This window comes from Kwoniella dejecticola, chromosome 3, assembly GCF_000512565.2.
Source record: "Kwoniella dejecticola CBS 10117 chromosome 3, complete sequence".
Classification (NCBI taxonomy): domain Eukaryota; kingdom Fungi; phylum Basidiomycota; class Tremellomycetes; order Tremellales; family Cryptococcaceae; genus Kwoniella; species Kwoniella dejecticola.
Window position 1 is genome coordinate 660670 of NC_089303.1, and position 15280 is coordinate 675949.

At 47.6% G+C, this 15280-nt stretch overlaps 6 protein-coding genes and 1 non-coding gene across 7 annotated transcripts; 3 read left to right on the plus strand and 4 right to left on the minus strand.

Moving 5' to 3' along the window:
- Positions 1–448: 448 nt before the first annotated feature.
- Positions 449–3945, minus strand: I303_102641 (urease; the record flags this gene model as incomplete). Its single annotated transcript, XM_065968593.1, has 13 exons — positions 449–546; positions 611–718; positions 813–1078; positions 1244–1533; positions 1607–1739; positions 1805–1887; positions 1960–2250; positions 2325–2516; positions 2582–2691; positions 2774–2891; positions 2975–3474; positions 3568–3862; positions 3922–3945. The coding sequence occupies 13 exons, from the start codon at positions 3943–3945 to the stop codon at positions 449–451; spliced, it is 2508 nt and encodes an 835-aa protein (XP_065824665.1).
- An 830-nt stretch (positions 3946–4775) lies between these two features.
- Positions 4776–6432, plus strand: I303_102642 (uncharacterized protein; the record flags this gene model as incomplete). The annotated part of the gene is made up of 4 exons (XM_018405995.1): positions 4776–4937; positions 5017–5344; positions 5453–5984; positions 6066–6432. The coding sequence occupies 4 exons, from the start codon at positions 4776–4778 to the stop codon at positions 6430–6432; spliced, it is 1389 nt and encodes a 462-aa protein (XP_018264489.1).
- A 941-nt stretch (positions 6433–7373) lies between these two features.
- I303_102643 (uncharacterized protein) lies at positions 7374–8780 on the minus strand (the record flags this gene model as incomplete). The annotated part of the gene is made up of 3 exons (XM_018405996.1): positions 7374–8369; positions 8447–8534; positions 8593–8780. 3 exons carry the CDS (start codon positions 8778–8780, stop codon positions 7374–7376), a joined length of 1272 nt encoding a protein of 423 aa, XP_018264490.1.
- A 555-nt stretch (positions 8781–9335) lies between these two features.
- I303_102644 (uncharacterized protein) lies at positions 9336–10309 on the plus strand (the record flags this gene model as incomplete). Its single annotated transcript, XM_018405997.1, has 5 exons — positions 9336–9372; positions 9456–9508; positions 9606–9677; positions 9779–9928; positions 10256–10309. 5 exons carry the CDS (start codon positions 9336–9338, stop codon positions 10307–10309), a joined length of 366 nt encoding a protein of 121 aa, XP_018264491.1.
- Positions 10310–10814: 505 nt separating this feature from the next.
- On the minus strand, positions 10815–11743 carry I303_102645 (uncharacterized protein; the record flags this gene model as incomplete). Its single annotated transcript, XM_018405998.1, has 3 exons — positions 10815–11028; positions 11181–11289; positions 11476–11743. 3 exons carry the CDS (start codon positions 11741–11743, stop codon positions 10815–10817), a joined length of 591 nt encoding a protein of 196 aa, XP_018264492.1.
- Positions 11744–12359: 616 nt separating this feature from the next.
- Positions 12360–12474, minus strand: I303_102646. Its single transcript, XR_001936493.2, has one exon. It is a non-coding gene; the product is annotated as a 5S ribosomal RNA (ribosomal RNA).
- A 658-nt stretch (positions 12475–13132) lies between these two features.
- Positions 13133–15052, plus strand: I303_102647 (uncharacterized protein; the record flags this gene model as incomplete). The annotated part of the gene is made up of 9 exons (XM_018405999.1): positions 13133–13171; positions 13253–13310; positions 13391–13499; positions 13622–13684; positions 13764–13866; positions 13993–14196; positions 14343–14504; positions 14576–14645; positions 14796–15052. 9 exons carry the CDS (start codon positions 13133–13135, stop codon positions 15050–15052), a joined length of 1065 nt encoding a protein of 354 aa, XP_018264493.1.
- Between the last annotated feature and the right edge of the window lie 228 nt (positions 15053–15280).

Below are 15280 nucleotides of genomic sequence, written 5' to 3' on the forward strand. Positions count from 1 at the left end.
AATATAAGCTCAACGACGGAAACAATGACAAAAGGGTTGATTGGGCAGATCTGTGGGAATTGATGGGATCGAGAGGTCATACTGTAGCGTTGCTGGTGCTGATGCTTCTTGTGAGCTACGCACACAGACATCAGGTTCTTTTCTTTCAAAGGGGTTCTTTGATTATGTATGTTCACATTGAAGATCGTTCATGTTCTGCACAATATTGTACAGTAAGGTGCAACAGTGCGTATTTGTTTGTTGATTTGCGCGGAGGGAATAACTCATGTCGCAGAGATAACTTCGCCTCATCAGTAACTCTTTACTTGATGTCAGAAGGAAACCTTGCCCACGCTAGTATTTCAATCTGAATGCATTATTTACATACAACTGCGAACATAAGTGAAACTCTCCTTCTGATCCTCTTGAACACCTTTGGCCATTTTGAAACCATTTTGCCTATAATCGCTCAATAGACAAAGTGTTTCCTGGTCAATGGTAATTGTGTAGCAGGTGGCGCGTCGCACAGCACCCCGTCCGCCAGTACTTCATATGTCTCAGGATCCACTAAAATGGTGTATGCATTAGCTTCGTTATCACCTTGCATTGCATGTGATGATCGTTGACCTACCGCTCATCTTGGGTTTATAGTTATTCAACTTCATATCTTTCTTTCCAATCTTTCTACAATTCTTCACTGGTTCCGCTGGTTTCTTGATACCGTACTTCTCGATTGTTCCTACCGAGTGCATCCATATCAATATCGCCCTTGCTGGCTTGGTGGACGGTATGGTGTCTATGGGATCACACCCCGCAAAATATAGATGACTCACCGTTATCTACACTAGCTTGACTGACCCAGACGATGGAGCTTCTAGGGGCGACATCGGGCTGACAACCCCACATTGGTCTTCCGTACACGGGTTGAACAGTCGGTATCGAAGCATTCGCGTCGCCCATTTGAGCCCAAGCGATGACTCCGCCCTTGATGACCATCTCAGGCTTCGCACCGAAGTTCTCAGGTTTCCAAATTACCAGATCGGCGAGTTTACCGACTTCCACCGAGCCTATCAAGTGGGACATCCCATGTGTAATTGCGCTGTTTGCATTTGCGTCAGTATTGATTGCGATGGCGAAGGAAGGAATTGGATGGGCGAAGGTGAGATAAGATGCAATTGGAGAGCTCAGGACGAGACAAGATGGATGTAGGGATGAAGTCTTGTGGAATAGGAGCAAGATTCCATGAATGGAATGAAGGACTGACGGATTGATCGTATATTTCGCAATGTATCTTTTGACCCTCTCATTGTCCCTAAGTTCTGAATCACCTTCCAATGCCCCTCGAACCTCCTTCATCTTAGCTGCTGTCCTCCATGTTCTAGCGATGACTTCTCCAATTCGACCCATCGCTTGAGAATCGCTAGAGATCATCGAGATAGCTCCGTTATCTTGCAAGACATCTTCAGCTGCGACTGTTTCAGCTCTGATACGGGAATCGGCGAAAGCGATGTCTTCAGGTATAGATTTGTCGAGGTGATGACACACCATCAACATCTATAGCATGAATAGAAAAAACTCTATCAGCAAATATTCTGTGAGCGGGAGGTGAAGATTACAGTACACGTACATCGAGATGCTCATCAAGGGTATTCACTGCGTATGGTCGGGTCGGGTTGGTCGAACTTGGCAGAATGTTCTCTTGCTCCACAACGACTATGATATCTGGTGCATGACCACCTCCAGCTCCTTCAGTGTGATATCTGGCGAGAATGGAGCGCGATCAGCTGCAACGTCACATTCTCTAGTGGATTTCGCAATCACTTACGTGTGTATAGTTCTGCCCTTGATGGCGGCCAGTGTACTTTCTACATACCCGCTCTCATTGAGCGTGTCGGTATGGATGTTCACCTTTTGGTAGCACTCGTCAGCGGGCGCAGCTTTGTTGCACGGATCATAGCTTGCTTAGTACAATTGACTCACCTGAACATCGTAGTCGTCCCCAATACTCAACGCCCTATCTATACATTCCGGCGTAGATCCCCAATCTTCATGCAGTTTCAACCCACATGCACCAGCTTCTACAATATCCTTCAGGCCTTTGGTTCCGGCATCATTCCCTTTACCCGTGAACCCGAAATTCAGCGGGATAGTATCCGTAGCATGCATCATAGTCTCCATGTAGAATTTGCTTGGCGTGCATGTCGTAGCATTCGTTCCGTCTGCCGGACCTGTTCCTCCACCCAATAAAGTGGTTATACCTGATGCCAGAGCCTGTCAATGGTCAAGATTCATGAGATTAGCGCTTCGTCCCCATCTCAGCTGCAAACAATGAGAGGGACACTTACTTCCGGCCAAAGCTGTGTACAGATATAATGGACATGGACATCCAGTGCTCCAGCAGTGACAATCAATTTCTCTCCCGCTATAGCTTCAGTATTCGAGCCGAACATCATGCCTGGAGTGACGTTGTCCATGGTATCAGGATTTCCGGCTTTTCCTATTCCCACGATGATACCGTTCTTCACACCGATATCCGCCTGTACACAAAGTATATTTAGCTTACCTTCATTGTCATCCATTGTAGTATCGTGAACAGACTGACCTTGTATATACCGCTCCAATCGATGATCAAAGCATTGGTGATCACCAGATCCAGAACTTCTTCATCTGATCTATCCGAGGCTTGACCTTGCCCATCACGAAGCACTTTACCTAGACAGGTGCAGTTTGCATTAGCTGGTTTACCTTTACGAGATTCACGCGATGAAGATGCAGAGTCAATTTGATAACTCACCTCCCCCGAACTTGCATTCGTCTCCGTACAAGGTATAGTCCTTTTCCACTTCGACCCATAAATCGGTATCGGCTAGCTGTACCTTATCTCCCGTCGTTGGGCCAAACATCGAGGCGTACTGTATACAATCTCGCTTCAGCACCTAGCTATTTGGAAAACCCGGCCAACAGGAGGAGTGGCTTTAGGTCAGTCAATACTCACAACTTCTCTATCCATCTCTACCACTTTCCCTTCTTTGACTTCTGCTTGTTGCTTATTACCGAATTTCCCTTCCTCCACCAATTCCCTCAGTCTAGCTTTTCGATCGTTCTCATCCACGATATCTAAGACGCTAGAACTCAAAGCACTCCCACCCAATAACCTCTTGTGTCCACCAAATTCGACCATGTTGACTGTCTTCTTCTCTCCAGGTTCGAATCGTACAGCAGTCCCAGCAGGTATATTCAACCTATACCCAAAGGACACCACCCTATCGAACACCAATGCAGGATTCGTTTCGAGGAAGATATAATGAGATCCAACTTGGATTGGTCGATCTCCTATGTTCTTGACTTCCAGCATGATTTTCTTCTTGTTCACATTCAGCGGTATCTTCTGTTTCAGACAGACGACTGAGCCGGCCAGGTGTTTCGGTTGTTCGGGAAGCGGGAATAGGTCAATCGAGGGTACAGGCAGGAATGAGCCGTATAATGCGTTGTTCACTGCGAGATCACACACGGTCATTAGTCAGTCCAGGCCACCGTGATGGGTCGATTTGGAAAGATATCAGGGAAGAGGGGAGATACCGGACTTACAATCGCCATCATCTGAGCATATCGGATCATGTACGGTAACCAAGAAACTCCCATCATGAAAAGTACCCTCAACCTGTATATCATGTATACTTTCCCCTACACCAGGCATGACGTGTCTTCTTCCCAAGATCTTCTTTCCCAAATCCATAAGCTCGGCGACTGAGTACCTGCCATCTCGAATGAATTCGTGTAATTGCGAAGAGATCAACGCGATTGTTTCGGCTCGATTGAGGGCTAAGCCTCTAGCAAGTCTTCGTTGAGCCAAGGCCCCAAGGTTGGAAAGGATCAACTTGTCCTGCGATCACTTATCAGCTACTGATGGTGTATCTCATCTCAGATTGTTTCCCTACTCGCCTGCTCTCGAGGTAAAAGATGCATTGCGGATCAACCGCCTGTCACTCTTTCGGGTCTTTGGTGCCCAGGTCGTGCAAGTAGTCGTAAATCGAGTTGACTTGGAGGCCGATGGTAGGTAGACCAAGCAGTGGTTGATGATAGAAGGATACTTGATGCGGCCATGATATACTTGATCCCACCGGCGACGTCGAACCAAATCTCGTTGAAGTTGCAGCTCAGGCACAGGCGTTTACGCACAACCGGTTTCCTTATCTCTAACGCGCTCAGATCGGATGAAATTGATCCCGTTATCTATGCTCCATTTTACCTGTGCCTCCGAATTTCGCGCTAACAGATGTATGTCAAATCATTGACTGTGTGCACATCCCATGAATACTGTGTTTCACATGTTGCCAGGAGTCTTGCATGACTTGAAGTCTCAGTCTGTAGGTAGTGATAGTCAGCCACGAGGCGCTGAAGCCATCCGATTGCTTGTACCTTCTCCAAAGCCATCAGCTAGGTCTGCTCTACCCTTTCGCCTTTCGGATTCCGTGAAGTTGCCACACGTGAGTACATATTCTTGGATCCTTCGTTCAGCGGTGATAACGCGACTGTCGACGTGGAACTTCGATGCATGAGAAGCACTCATTAGCATCATAAAGGACCCCTTTGCCTCAGAGATACGTCATAAAGGAAGGTGGCACGTTGCATGTATGCATCAATTGACTCGATTCTGCGCTGACTGAGATCCAACTTTCGCCATCCTTTTGTTGTGTGAACATATCATTGATGGTACCAACATGAGCATTATCTCTGATTCATCGTGTCCTTCAAGCTCAGCGGTCCTTGACTCGGTTCGAGTTGAACCTGGGAGCATGTCGTTCAAGGACTGCAGTATTCCCAGCTGCATCTGGCAAGCCTTGGTTCTGGATCCCCTTTGTATCAAATGCCAACGACGGTTCTGTTACCACCATCACAACAAACACGAATGCCTGGTCATCAAAAAGGGCAGCGCCAAAGATTGGTATGAACCTGAAGTGAGTGGTCTTCAGTCGTTCATTGAACCCTGTACGAGACAGCTTTCCCAAAACTCAGTGTTCATTATCATGGTGATAGACTTCGCAGCTGTTGGCTTTGCTCGACAGCAAGTTGATCAAAGCGGAAGTCGAACGGCTTCGACCGGGCTGCACAGCACACGAGATACAGATCCCAGCCGACTGGAAAGCTTTTGCCAACTTGTTCCGAGGATCATTCAACTTTCACCTTAAGATCGATTTCGAAGACGGTCAATCATGGATCATGCGGATTCGCAGACGAGTAGGCCGAGAGTACTGTGATCAAGCACTCAGGTATAACCTGGCAAGTGAGGTGGCAACCAATCAAGCACTTCATCAAGCAGGCTTGGCCGTTCCCAATGCAATAGCCAGACCAGAAGATAGTCAGCGTAAGTACAGTATTTGCACGTCACTCGGCACTCATCGTGCATCCATTGCTGTCAAGATCTTTGATGAGCCACGTCCGCTGACGTCAGCTTGGCATGCTGTACTTGCAGTTCATCCGAAACTCATTTATTGCTATCAGAGTTTCCTTCCCGGTGATACGTGGCAGCCATTCACCGATCCCAGAATACGAGAATTACCTTTGAGCTCGACCAGTGCAACGCACATTCGGAGTATCGCGAGGTGGTTCTTGGCGATGGAGAAGGTCACTTTCGATAAAGTGGGATCACCAATCTCCGTGTCTCATTCATCTCCTCCGGCTCAAGAAATCGCTGTCGGACCGCTTGTTGGACGGCATCCCGCGTATACGATACCTCCGTACTATCAAGGCCCCTTCAGGACTGCAAAAGATCGATGGCTCAGTACCATAGACAACAAAGTCTCTCTGATCTTGTCCCACGAATATTGCAAGCCGAAAGATCAGATCGTATGGTACCTCCTTCTCGCTGAAACTAGATCTCTCGTCGAACAATGCCGTGAAATGAACGACACCGGACCATTCTACATTAGACACGATGACGATCGATTCGATCATATCAAAGCGAGCGCCGACGGTGAGGTGGCCGGTATCATCGATTGGGAATGGTGAGTTAGTCAAGCGCAAACTGATTGCGCAGATAACGTAGCAGGGGAGTTCACCAGGCTGAGAGAAGTGTCTGTTGGTAGGGCTTATACAACCAACAAAGAAGAAGCTTTCGCTGCGCCAAACGGGTTCGTTCCTGCTGAATATCATAAAGGGAAGAACGATGTGTTATCGGTCCGCGAGATCGCCCTGATGGACGCCTATATCGCACAAGGCAGACTCGACTTAGCGAATATCGTCAAGAATGGAAGGAAGTACCATCGTTTGGTCGATCTTTTCCGTAACAGTAGACCTGGTATCCTGATTATCAACGCTCTTGAGCGCTCATTTCTGGGCCTTCAGGATGACTATCCTGGGCAGCCGACAACGATAGTGGAGTGGATAGAAGTCAAGCAACTGAAATATCAAGATGATCAGAATCTGAAGGATCTCTTGCGAGGAGCAGTGTAGTCATGTCATACAATACTAGGAGACGAGATATTATACAGTATAAGCTAGAGCGCACGTGTCAGAGGGGTATATTGGTCTGGCTAATAAGGTCTGTCTTCTACAAACAGGCTTACAGTAGTGCATAAGATCTATGGTTGGTCAGATAGCATAGATCAAGCCATACCAATAGTAGTACTAAGTAATATTAGTAGTATTAAGTAACAACAAATCGAGATCGACGGAGTGGTCCTTCTCAGTACAAAGCCTGATCCTTTCATATATGCAACAACATGTGCAATTCTCTCCACACCATGCAGCTTTGTGTCTTAGTGCGGATAACCAATGTCTTGGTCCTTATCTGCCTGAGGGCTATCCATATCGTAGTTGACGCCGCATGACCTTGTCCGTCATGATCACTAGGCCGCAATGTCTTTCGCTTCGCATCCCTTCTTCGTACCTCCTAGTAATCCGGAAAGGATCCCTGACGGCACGATACTGCTGGATCATGAGCAACAGATGTTCATCCATGACCTGAGTGGCATTTCTATATCTTCCGAGGAATGTACTGTATATGTCGTGCACTAGTGTCAAGACGGCAGTTCCTTGGGAACGAGCAATTTCGGATGTACTGTACAGTAAGGGAAGAAGAATCAGGATGCCCAGTGACGATGGTCGTCGGTAGACGGGACATTCATGCGAAGGGATATCAAGATGATGCATAACATGAACAATCGTACTATCGAAATCAGAATCGTGAAAGGGATGCTAGTGACTATCTAACCAGTATAAGAAATTGATATCGTATACATCGCATTGATCTCAGAATACTGACAGACTGTAAATCAGTAATCGGGTCATAGAATAAGTCATTCATTCCGTTCATTGTCCATGAAGTATATTCTCGGCCACACCTCCTGCCCATCTCGCTCCGACATTCCCATCGTAAGACCATCTTGTCTAGCCTATAGCAGCATACTAGCTCCGAGAGCCACCACACCAATAGCCAAACCCAATAGATCACCTCTAGCAGCCCCTCTCGGAGCTCCCGAACTAGGCGAGGAAGAGCCCGAAGCAGACGCCGCCGATCCACTTGCCGATGCACTCGTCGATCCACTGGCTGTTCGGCTCGCCCCAGCACTTCCAGAAGCGGCTGATCCACTAGCCGAGGCGGATCCTGAGGGGGCAGCAGAGGTCGTCGAGTTGGAAGATCCCGTAGAACCGCCAGTCACGGCATAACTGAGTTTTTGCCAAGATCCACCAGACGATACTGTGTAATCGCCATTCACTGGGTTGGCATAGTAATATATAGCTCCGGTAGAGTCAATTTGTACCAGATCGTAAGGGGAAGCGGCGTAGGAGGCTGTTTTATCTTGAGAAGTGGGGGCAGCGAGGGTCTGAGTAGAGTTGATCAAGTTGGTAGCGAATGGTGCATCGTCCGTCTTGGAGTAATCGCCGAGATCGGTCCAGTGGGTAGCGATGTAAGTGTTGGAGAAGTCGTTAGGGACGAAGACCATGGAGTATGGGACGCTGTCGGAGGAAGTGGGGATGGAGATGGCTTGACCGGCTGTATCTGGGAATTGGGATGATCCGGAGAATGCCTGAGCGTCCGGTTGGAAGTATGCGTAATGAACGACGAACACGTTAGCTGAGCCAGCAGCAGTGTTGGGTACGCCGAAGTAGAAGATGTGATTGGCAGCTTGAGTAGCGGTGACACTGTAGCCGTCAACGGAGAAAGAGGAGTTCTCGACTGCCTCCCAAGCTAAGGCGCTGGATTGAGCGGAGTTGGTCACGCTCGACATGTCGAGTTGGTATAACCCCGAAGAGGTGGTGAGAGTGTATATGACGTTGGTGTCATGGTCTAGGACCGAGGAAGATCGGGAGTTGCCCAGATCTGAGGGAGCGCCAGAAGTGGTTTGGGTGGACCATGAATCGGAAGCAAAGTTGTATACGTAGATTTTCTGCAATCACAGCGATACCAATTAACCAACATGATGATTAGCCGCTTTGATCGAGAGAAGCAAAATCAGCAACTCACGCTCAAATCGCTACTGTCCCCGCCAACGACGTATAAGGCATTATTAGTCTGCGAGAGAATACATTGCGAGTTGGTCCCCGTCCATGGCCTACAAAATCATCATAAGCTGACACTTCCCGCGCGAGATCGGAATTTCATCGACTCACGGTCGTCCAGAAGTGCTCAGCGGCGACACTTGAGGTTGAGCCCACGTAGTGTTGGCTCCTAGTTTGACATCTTCACTGCCACCGAACGCATAGAGATTCCAGGAGGAGTCGAATTGCACGCATGGTACAGCTGAGACTGTCGCTGTGAGGGCGGTAAGAACAGAGAATAGAGCGAGGGTTGGTAACATCTTGCTTGGCTTGCGATCGGAACGAGAGGTAAGGAGAGGAATGCAGTTGGTTTGGTCGGCTGGGTATTATTAGCGGGAGATGGTTGTGATTGATTATTGGACTCGATAAAGGTAAGCTGCTGAAGGGAGGATAGGATAGGATGAAAGGATATTGAAAAGCAGATATTGATATTTTGACTGAAGCTGGTCAAGTCAATAGACTGGTTAAAAATAGTTAAGGTGAGTGTGCTGTGCAGAAAAGAAAGCAAGAAAGCAACCCCCGCTCTCACATGGACGCGTTTCACTTTCACTTGCCCGGTGATCGCCCTTTGCCTCACAATCACCGTGGGGCCCAACCGCAACACTCAGCTCAGCGGGAGCTGCTTTTGCCGGTATTACCGTTATTGTGGCAGGTGAGATAACGCGTTGAAGGAGCATGGCAAATATCAAGTTGAACAACGAGGAACAGACGCCATTACTCGTTCATGAGGTGAGCTAAAGTTCGGCATATAAGACGTTGCAGAACAGCAGAATAAATCAAGTACTCGCCACCACAAACACTCAGCACTGAGCAAGATGTCTGATCCCACTGCCATCGCCCAACAATTTACCCGTACGTTAAGCTTACAAGTATAAAAGCATAAATCGAAGATTTCAAGCTTGGATCACTGAGTATTGACTGATGGGTTGTTGCAGAATTCTATTACCAACAATTCGACACGAATCGAAGTGGTCTCGGATCCCTTTACGTGAGTCCTATAGGTGTTCCGTCATTCGCACCTCGCACAAATCGATTCCGATTGGAGTAGGATAAGGCTGATCCGAGATGATGAAAATGGGATTCAGCGAGACACTTCGATGCTCACTTGGGAATCTACCCAAATCCAAGGCTCAACCGCTATCACCGAGAAGCTTGTAGTGAGTAGATCATTTGCTCTGCTTCGTCTGGTCCATCACATATATCGAATGAATTCCCTTGGTCTGCGAGTTTCATGCTTAGTTTGTGGCTCGGTATACAGAACCTCCCATTCGAGAAAGTACAACATAAAATCGTCACAATTGACGCTCAGCCTTCATCCCCATCTACCGCTTCTATCATCGTTCTGGTCACTGGTCAATTACTGGTCGATGATGGTACCAACCCATTACAGTTCACTCAAGTCTTCCACGTGAGTCTCTGTTTCCTCTTTGAATCCCCTATGACGGAAAAAATGGATCAAGACTGGAGCAACATTTGAAGTGGAGTGGAGATCGTATGGGGAAAGAAGACGGACTGTAGAGGCTTGCAGTGTGGATGAGTGATAGTGATCCGCGCAAGATGGTATATGGACCTGTTCCGCCGGCGAAGGCGAGGCCGACCCATCGACATTTGTCAACCTACTTTGGTGGACCGGAGAATGATAGAACCGTTTGACGCCTCGACTTTGCAATCATGGAACATGAAACGATGGATCAGTCAATCGGGAACAGAACGCTGACTCTCTTGCTCTACACAGTTGATGCCTGAAGGTGGAAGTTATTTCGTCTTCAACGATGTCTTCAGACTGTGAGTGACCAACTCCTTATCAATCTCAAAATGGCTATCTCTTTTCGGCTACACAAGACACCGCGCTGATCTTATTGGTTGGTAGTAACTACGGGTAAATCATTCTCACCTGTAGATCTGATATCTGGAGTAGTACGTGAAGGAGTCGATGTAAGGACTGGCTGTATAATGACCATTATGTGAGGCGGGGAGGAGGAGGGTCTCAGCAAGACTTAGACGGAAGTTGCGACTAAGGCTACGGTTTTCTTAAATGCATAATATGTCACCCAAGAGGTTCGTATCAGCTACGGATTCGTGACCCTGAACAAATGTACCTTTGAACGATCTCGGTCTCCGTCGAGTCTAACAGACTACCCCCGAGAGACGAGGAGCGTTATCGAGTATTCGATGATTCACGATTGACTCTGTGTGAGATGATGTCAGACTATGCAAAGAGAATCAATCGTGACTACATTACATCATGATATTGTACCGTTCGATACTGATATCAACTAGTATCGCCAAAGCTTCTATTCACCATGTTTCCCCTCAACCCTATCTTTCCTCCACTGCTCGACCCACGCAACTATCCTACCCACGTTCTCCTCGACCTCGCCGTCCTCGTGCCCTAGAGACTGCAATTCCACTATTATCTCTTCATCGTATGATTCTCTAGTCTCCGAAAGGCAGGTTTGCATGATTTCAGCGGTGACGTTCTCCGTTATTTTATTCGAAGGGTAATTCCTATGTATAAGCGAACACGATCAACGATCATCCGGTCAGTGATCTCGATGTTCACGGTCCACTTATATGAGGTAGTTTGGAGGAAAAGCAAAGAAAAGAATTGACCAGATAAAGACGGAGTCAGATGAGAGCAAGAGCACGACCAAGCTCACCTCGATGTCAGACGTTCATGGAGCACAGAATTATCGCATGTCAGTACCACTGCTAAGTCGACCCATCGTTCAGGGAATAATGAAGGGTCGTGATGATCCAGTATGAAGCCTGTGTGTGTCGTGGTAAGCAGTGTCAAGGTCAGCGGCCGGTATCAACGTCAAATCAAGCAATTGCGATTTAGCCTGGGATCAGCACAAAGCTGTGCGTACTTCCACATCTTTAAGCCAAATATTACGGTCTACCCGAGTGCGAGTGCGAGTGCGGGTGCGAACGAAGTCCAAAAGAGGGACGTACCGGTTTGACTCGGACTTTGTTCCGGATTGACCACCCCTTCTAAATAATCTAACAACCGCTCTTCATCCACTATCCACGATTGCCATTCCTCGTCCCATCCTTCGTGGAACCCGTGCTCTTTCACTATATCTCCTATATTCAGGTGTTTCATAGGCGTACTGCTCTCTGCCAGCTCCTGCGCAAGGAGAGCCGAGTGTAGGGTTTTGCCTGTACCCGGCGTTCCTGTTATGAGTATTATTGGGAATTGTCGACTATGGTGGGTCGTCATTTTGTTGTGGTCGAGCTGATTATGTGGTCTGATGGTCTGATGCTTTTGCTTGTTCTATCTTTATCCGTTCTTCCTGGTGGATGTATGCTGCTTAAGTGATCTGCTCATAAATGCGCGTAAGGCTCAGCAAGTTGAAGTATACCGCCTACCCTACCGTCATCCAACGTTGCAGATGAGCATTGATTTTAACTTTTTGAGAATGCTCGTGGACAGGGCGGTGATGGCCGCCTTATCGTTGTGTAAACAAAAATCAACCGGATGCAAGAGTCCGAGCGTACGATGTGATTTACAAGTGCCTCCCATACAGCAAAGCAGGTGGTCTCTTGCTACTGCCCATTGGGATGTCGTCTCGTCCAGCGAGAAGATACTCATCACTTGTGAGCGCGCTCGTTCCCCGAAGGTCACTCTTTGAGATGATACGGGGCAAAAGGGTCGACCGCTCAGAGCTAAACAATCTACGCAGTACAAACGTACAAACGCTCGCTACACTTACACCACATATTGATCAGACACTCGGAAGACCTGATTCTCTCTCATCTTTCGCTCATGTCTGGAACAATCACCTCGGAGGGGGAAAGAGAGAACGGAAGGAAGGCTACTCAACGGTCCAGCCAAAAACTACAGCACCCGGGATTCCCAAGTGGTCCCCCACCTTGGTACTAACCGGGCGATATCCAACTTAACTACGCGGAGCTGACGGGACGCGGTGCTTTGTGGATTCTATGACCGTAGATGGAAATTTCGGTAGTTCATTGAGGTATAAATTGACGCCGTACATGATGATGTTTTCAATATGACCAGATGATTGATGGTTCCTCCTTGTAGAACGATATGTCTGTGCTGCTTTTATTCTCCGAGTGCCTTGCCAAAGGATCCTCCGGTGCTCTGGTATCGTAGCTGTTAGCCTTATCAGCTGTAGTGACGCAGAGCATCTACAAACCGCATATCGCATATAGGCTCGATGTGACCGTCTCCGTCCAATAATGTCGACTGCATCAAGCTGAGAACCAACCTGAAATAACGCCTGAAGGTGTTTCATTACGCTGTATCTCTGCGGATACTCGGAACGAGCTGTGCCTGAAAAAACCTAAATCTCGTAATATCCTACGGTTTGATGTGAACATGACGACTATCATTCCCGTGTCTTATTTCGGAACATCACAAAGTCGCAAAGTCGCAAAGTCGCTACTAACCTGCGCTCACTGCGTACTACTGACTGTCCACATATAAGATCAAGCGAAAGATTAACAGTCCATATCTCATTCTCTCTCCCTCATTCAACTCAACTTCAATTCGACTCCACGATCTCATCGAGTCACCTACATCGATACGAGCCCGCGAGCTATCCACCGGCCCTGAGAACACTGACTCACTGCTGTCTGTCATAAGATGTCGGCGAAAGCAGAGCAGCATTCTCGCTTAGCAGTGGTTCGTCACCCCACCTCTCTTCCATCTTCTCAGCAGCTAGATAATTATCGAGTTGGAGCTGAATTGAAGATGTCGGAATAGCTGGGCACTGTCGCCTTTTATATGGTCGTAGCTATAAGCATGACTCTGCTTAACAAATGTAAGATCCCTTTCCACACAGAATCCCACTCAGAGTTTGGATGCTACGTATGCTGAGCTGATAATTTGAATCTACTTTAGCTGTACTGAGCTCAACGCCTATGCCGTGTGTCCTCTTACTGTGTCAGTCGGCGGTCGCGGTAGTTTTACTGGGATTAGAGAACATCTTTGGGCCTTACAAGACTCCCAAGTGAGTGATCATGCTCCATTCGTTTTTCCCGACACCAGGAGCATGGGTCCCTCCGCCAATCAAATTCAGAAATTTGAAAGCAAGAGCAAGAGCCAGATAGCTGACATGGGAATGCCGAGCAGATTCGATAAGTTTGTAGCTAAAGATCTAGTACCTTTGGTATTTGTCAATGTCCTCGGCTTGACGTAGGTCTTTCCATTCTCGCTGAATGGTATTGTCAAGTGTAGAAATCGCAAATCACTTATTGACTGTTGCGTACTTTAGCTTCAACAATGCGTGTCTACAATATGTCGACGCATCATTCCATCAAGTCGCCAGAGGTCTCGTACTTCCGTTCACGATCATAGTGACAGTCGTCGTTCTTCACGTAAGTGACTTGCCTTTCTGGTTTCGTCCGCCCCAGCTCCTCTCCAGCTGGTCAATTCCTTGACATGGCAGACGAACAAGCAAGTTGACAAAATACTGCCTTTCCTGTCTTTCGTTCCACGAATAGCAATACCCTTCTCCGCTCGCTCTGATAGCTGCTTTGATCGTGACCTTCGGTTTCTTCTCCGGGGTCCTGTTCGATCCGAACCACGCTTCCTCTGCCGCTTCAGCCGCTGTAGCGGGATCCCACACATCGTCGTTGGGTATCATGTTTGGAGCGATGTCAAGTGTCTCTTCAGCTTGTCATGCGGTATTGATCAAGCGTGGACTGGTGAGTTCTATAACGCATCTTGTCTATCCTCCATCCTCAACCCGAATCCCAATCCCGACTAAACTCTATTGATCTTATTTCGCCTACGCCTCTCGCATATTCAGATCGTAAGTGCTGATATAACATCCTTTTGATGGGAATTGTAGGCCTCGGTATCCAATTCGCCGATCGCTTTATCATATTATAACAACATCTTATCGACATTAGCCTTGATACCCATGTTCATCCTTTCCGGTGAACTACCAGCGGCTATCAGGTTGTTGTCTGATGGAAGTGCAAGTCAGTTTTTCTGGGGTGCAGCAATTACCGTGAGTAGATTTCAAGCTTCTTGTGGATATGACTCACTTTGAACAAATTGCTAATCTGTCGAATTTTCTAGGGCTTCTTCGGATTCTTGATTTCCTTGGCAAGCTTCATATCTATCAAAGTGACTTCGCCAGTGACTCACAGTGAGTCTCATCATTCCATTCCATCAAGCAATGTCCCATCATTTCATATCCCGTATAGCATCGTCCTCCTAATTACGAAAACGAATTCATCGTTATTCTCCGTCCGATTCGCGCTCCGATGCTGATCGTCGTTTCGTTCTGGCACTGTAGTGATCTCATCAGCTACTCGAGGCGTCTTACAGACAATGCTAGCAGTATACATATTCGGGGATATCATGTCCCGCGGCCGTATAATATCCATCTTCCTGATCATCTCAGGATCGGTCTTATACGTCTACGCCAAGACAGAAGACGCTAAGAAGACAAAGGCGAATAACGAGTCTCTCGATGTTCCGGCGAATCCGAAATCTCTAGAAAGGGGGGATGTCTTGTTCAATGCTGATGAGAAGAATAGTCGGTCCGAGTAGCGTAAGTAGCGTAGCGAATGAGGATGGAGGAGGATGAGGGACATTGCTTTTTGTGATATCGGATCGTAGAATGCGATGCGATGTGATGCTGTGCTGTGCTGTGATGTGATGTATACTGATTGTGTGATGGAGAAGCAAGCCTGTATGTGTATACAATCACCTTGCACATCTGGGGCGCTTGCAGATCATTGTAGCTATTCACCTGGCTTTGACGTCAGATTTGAAATG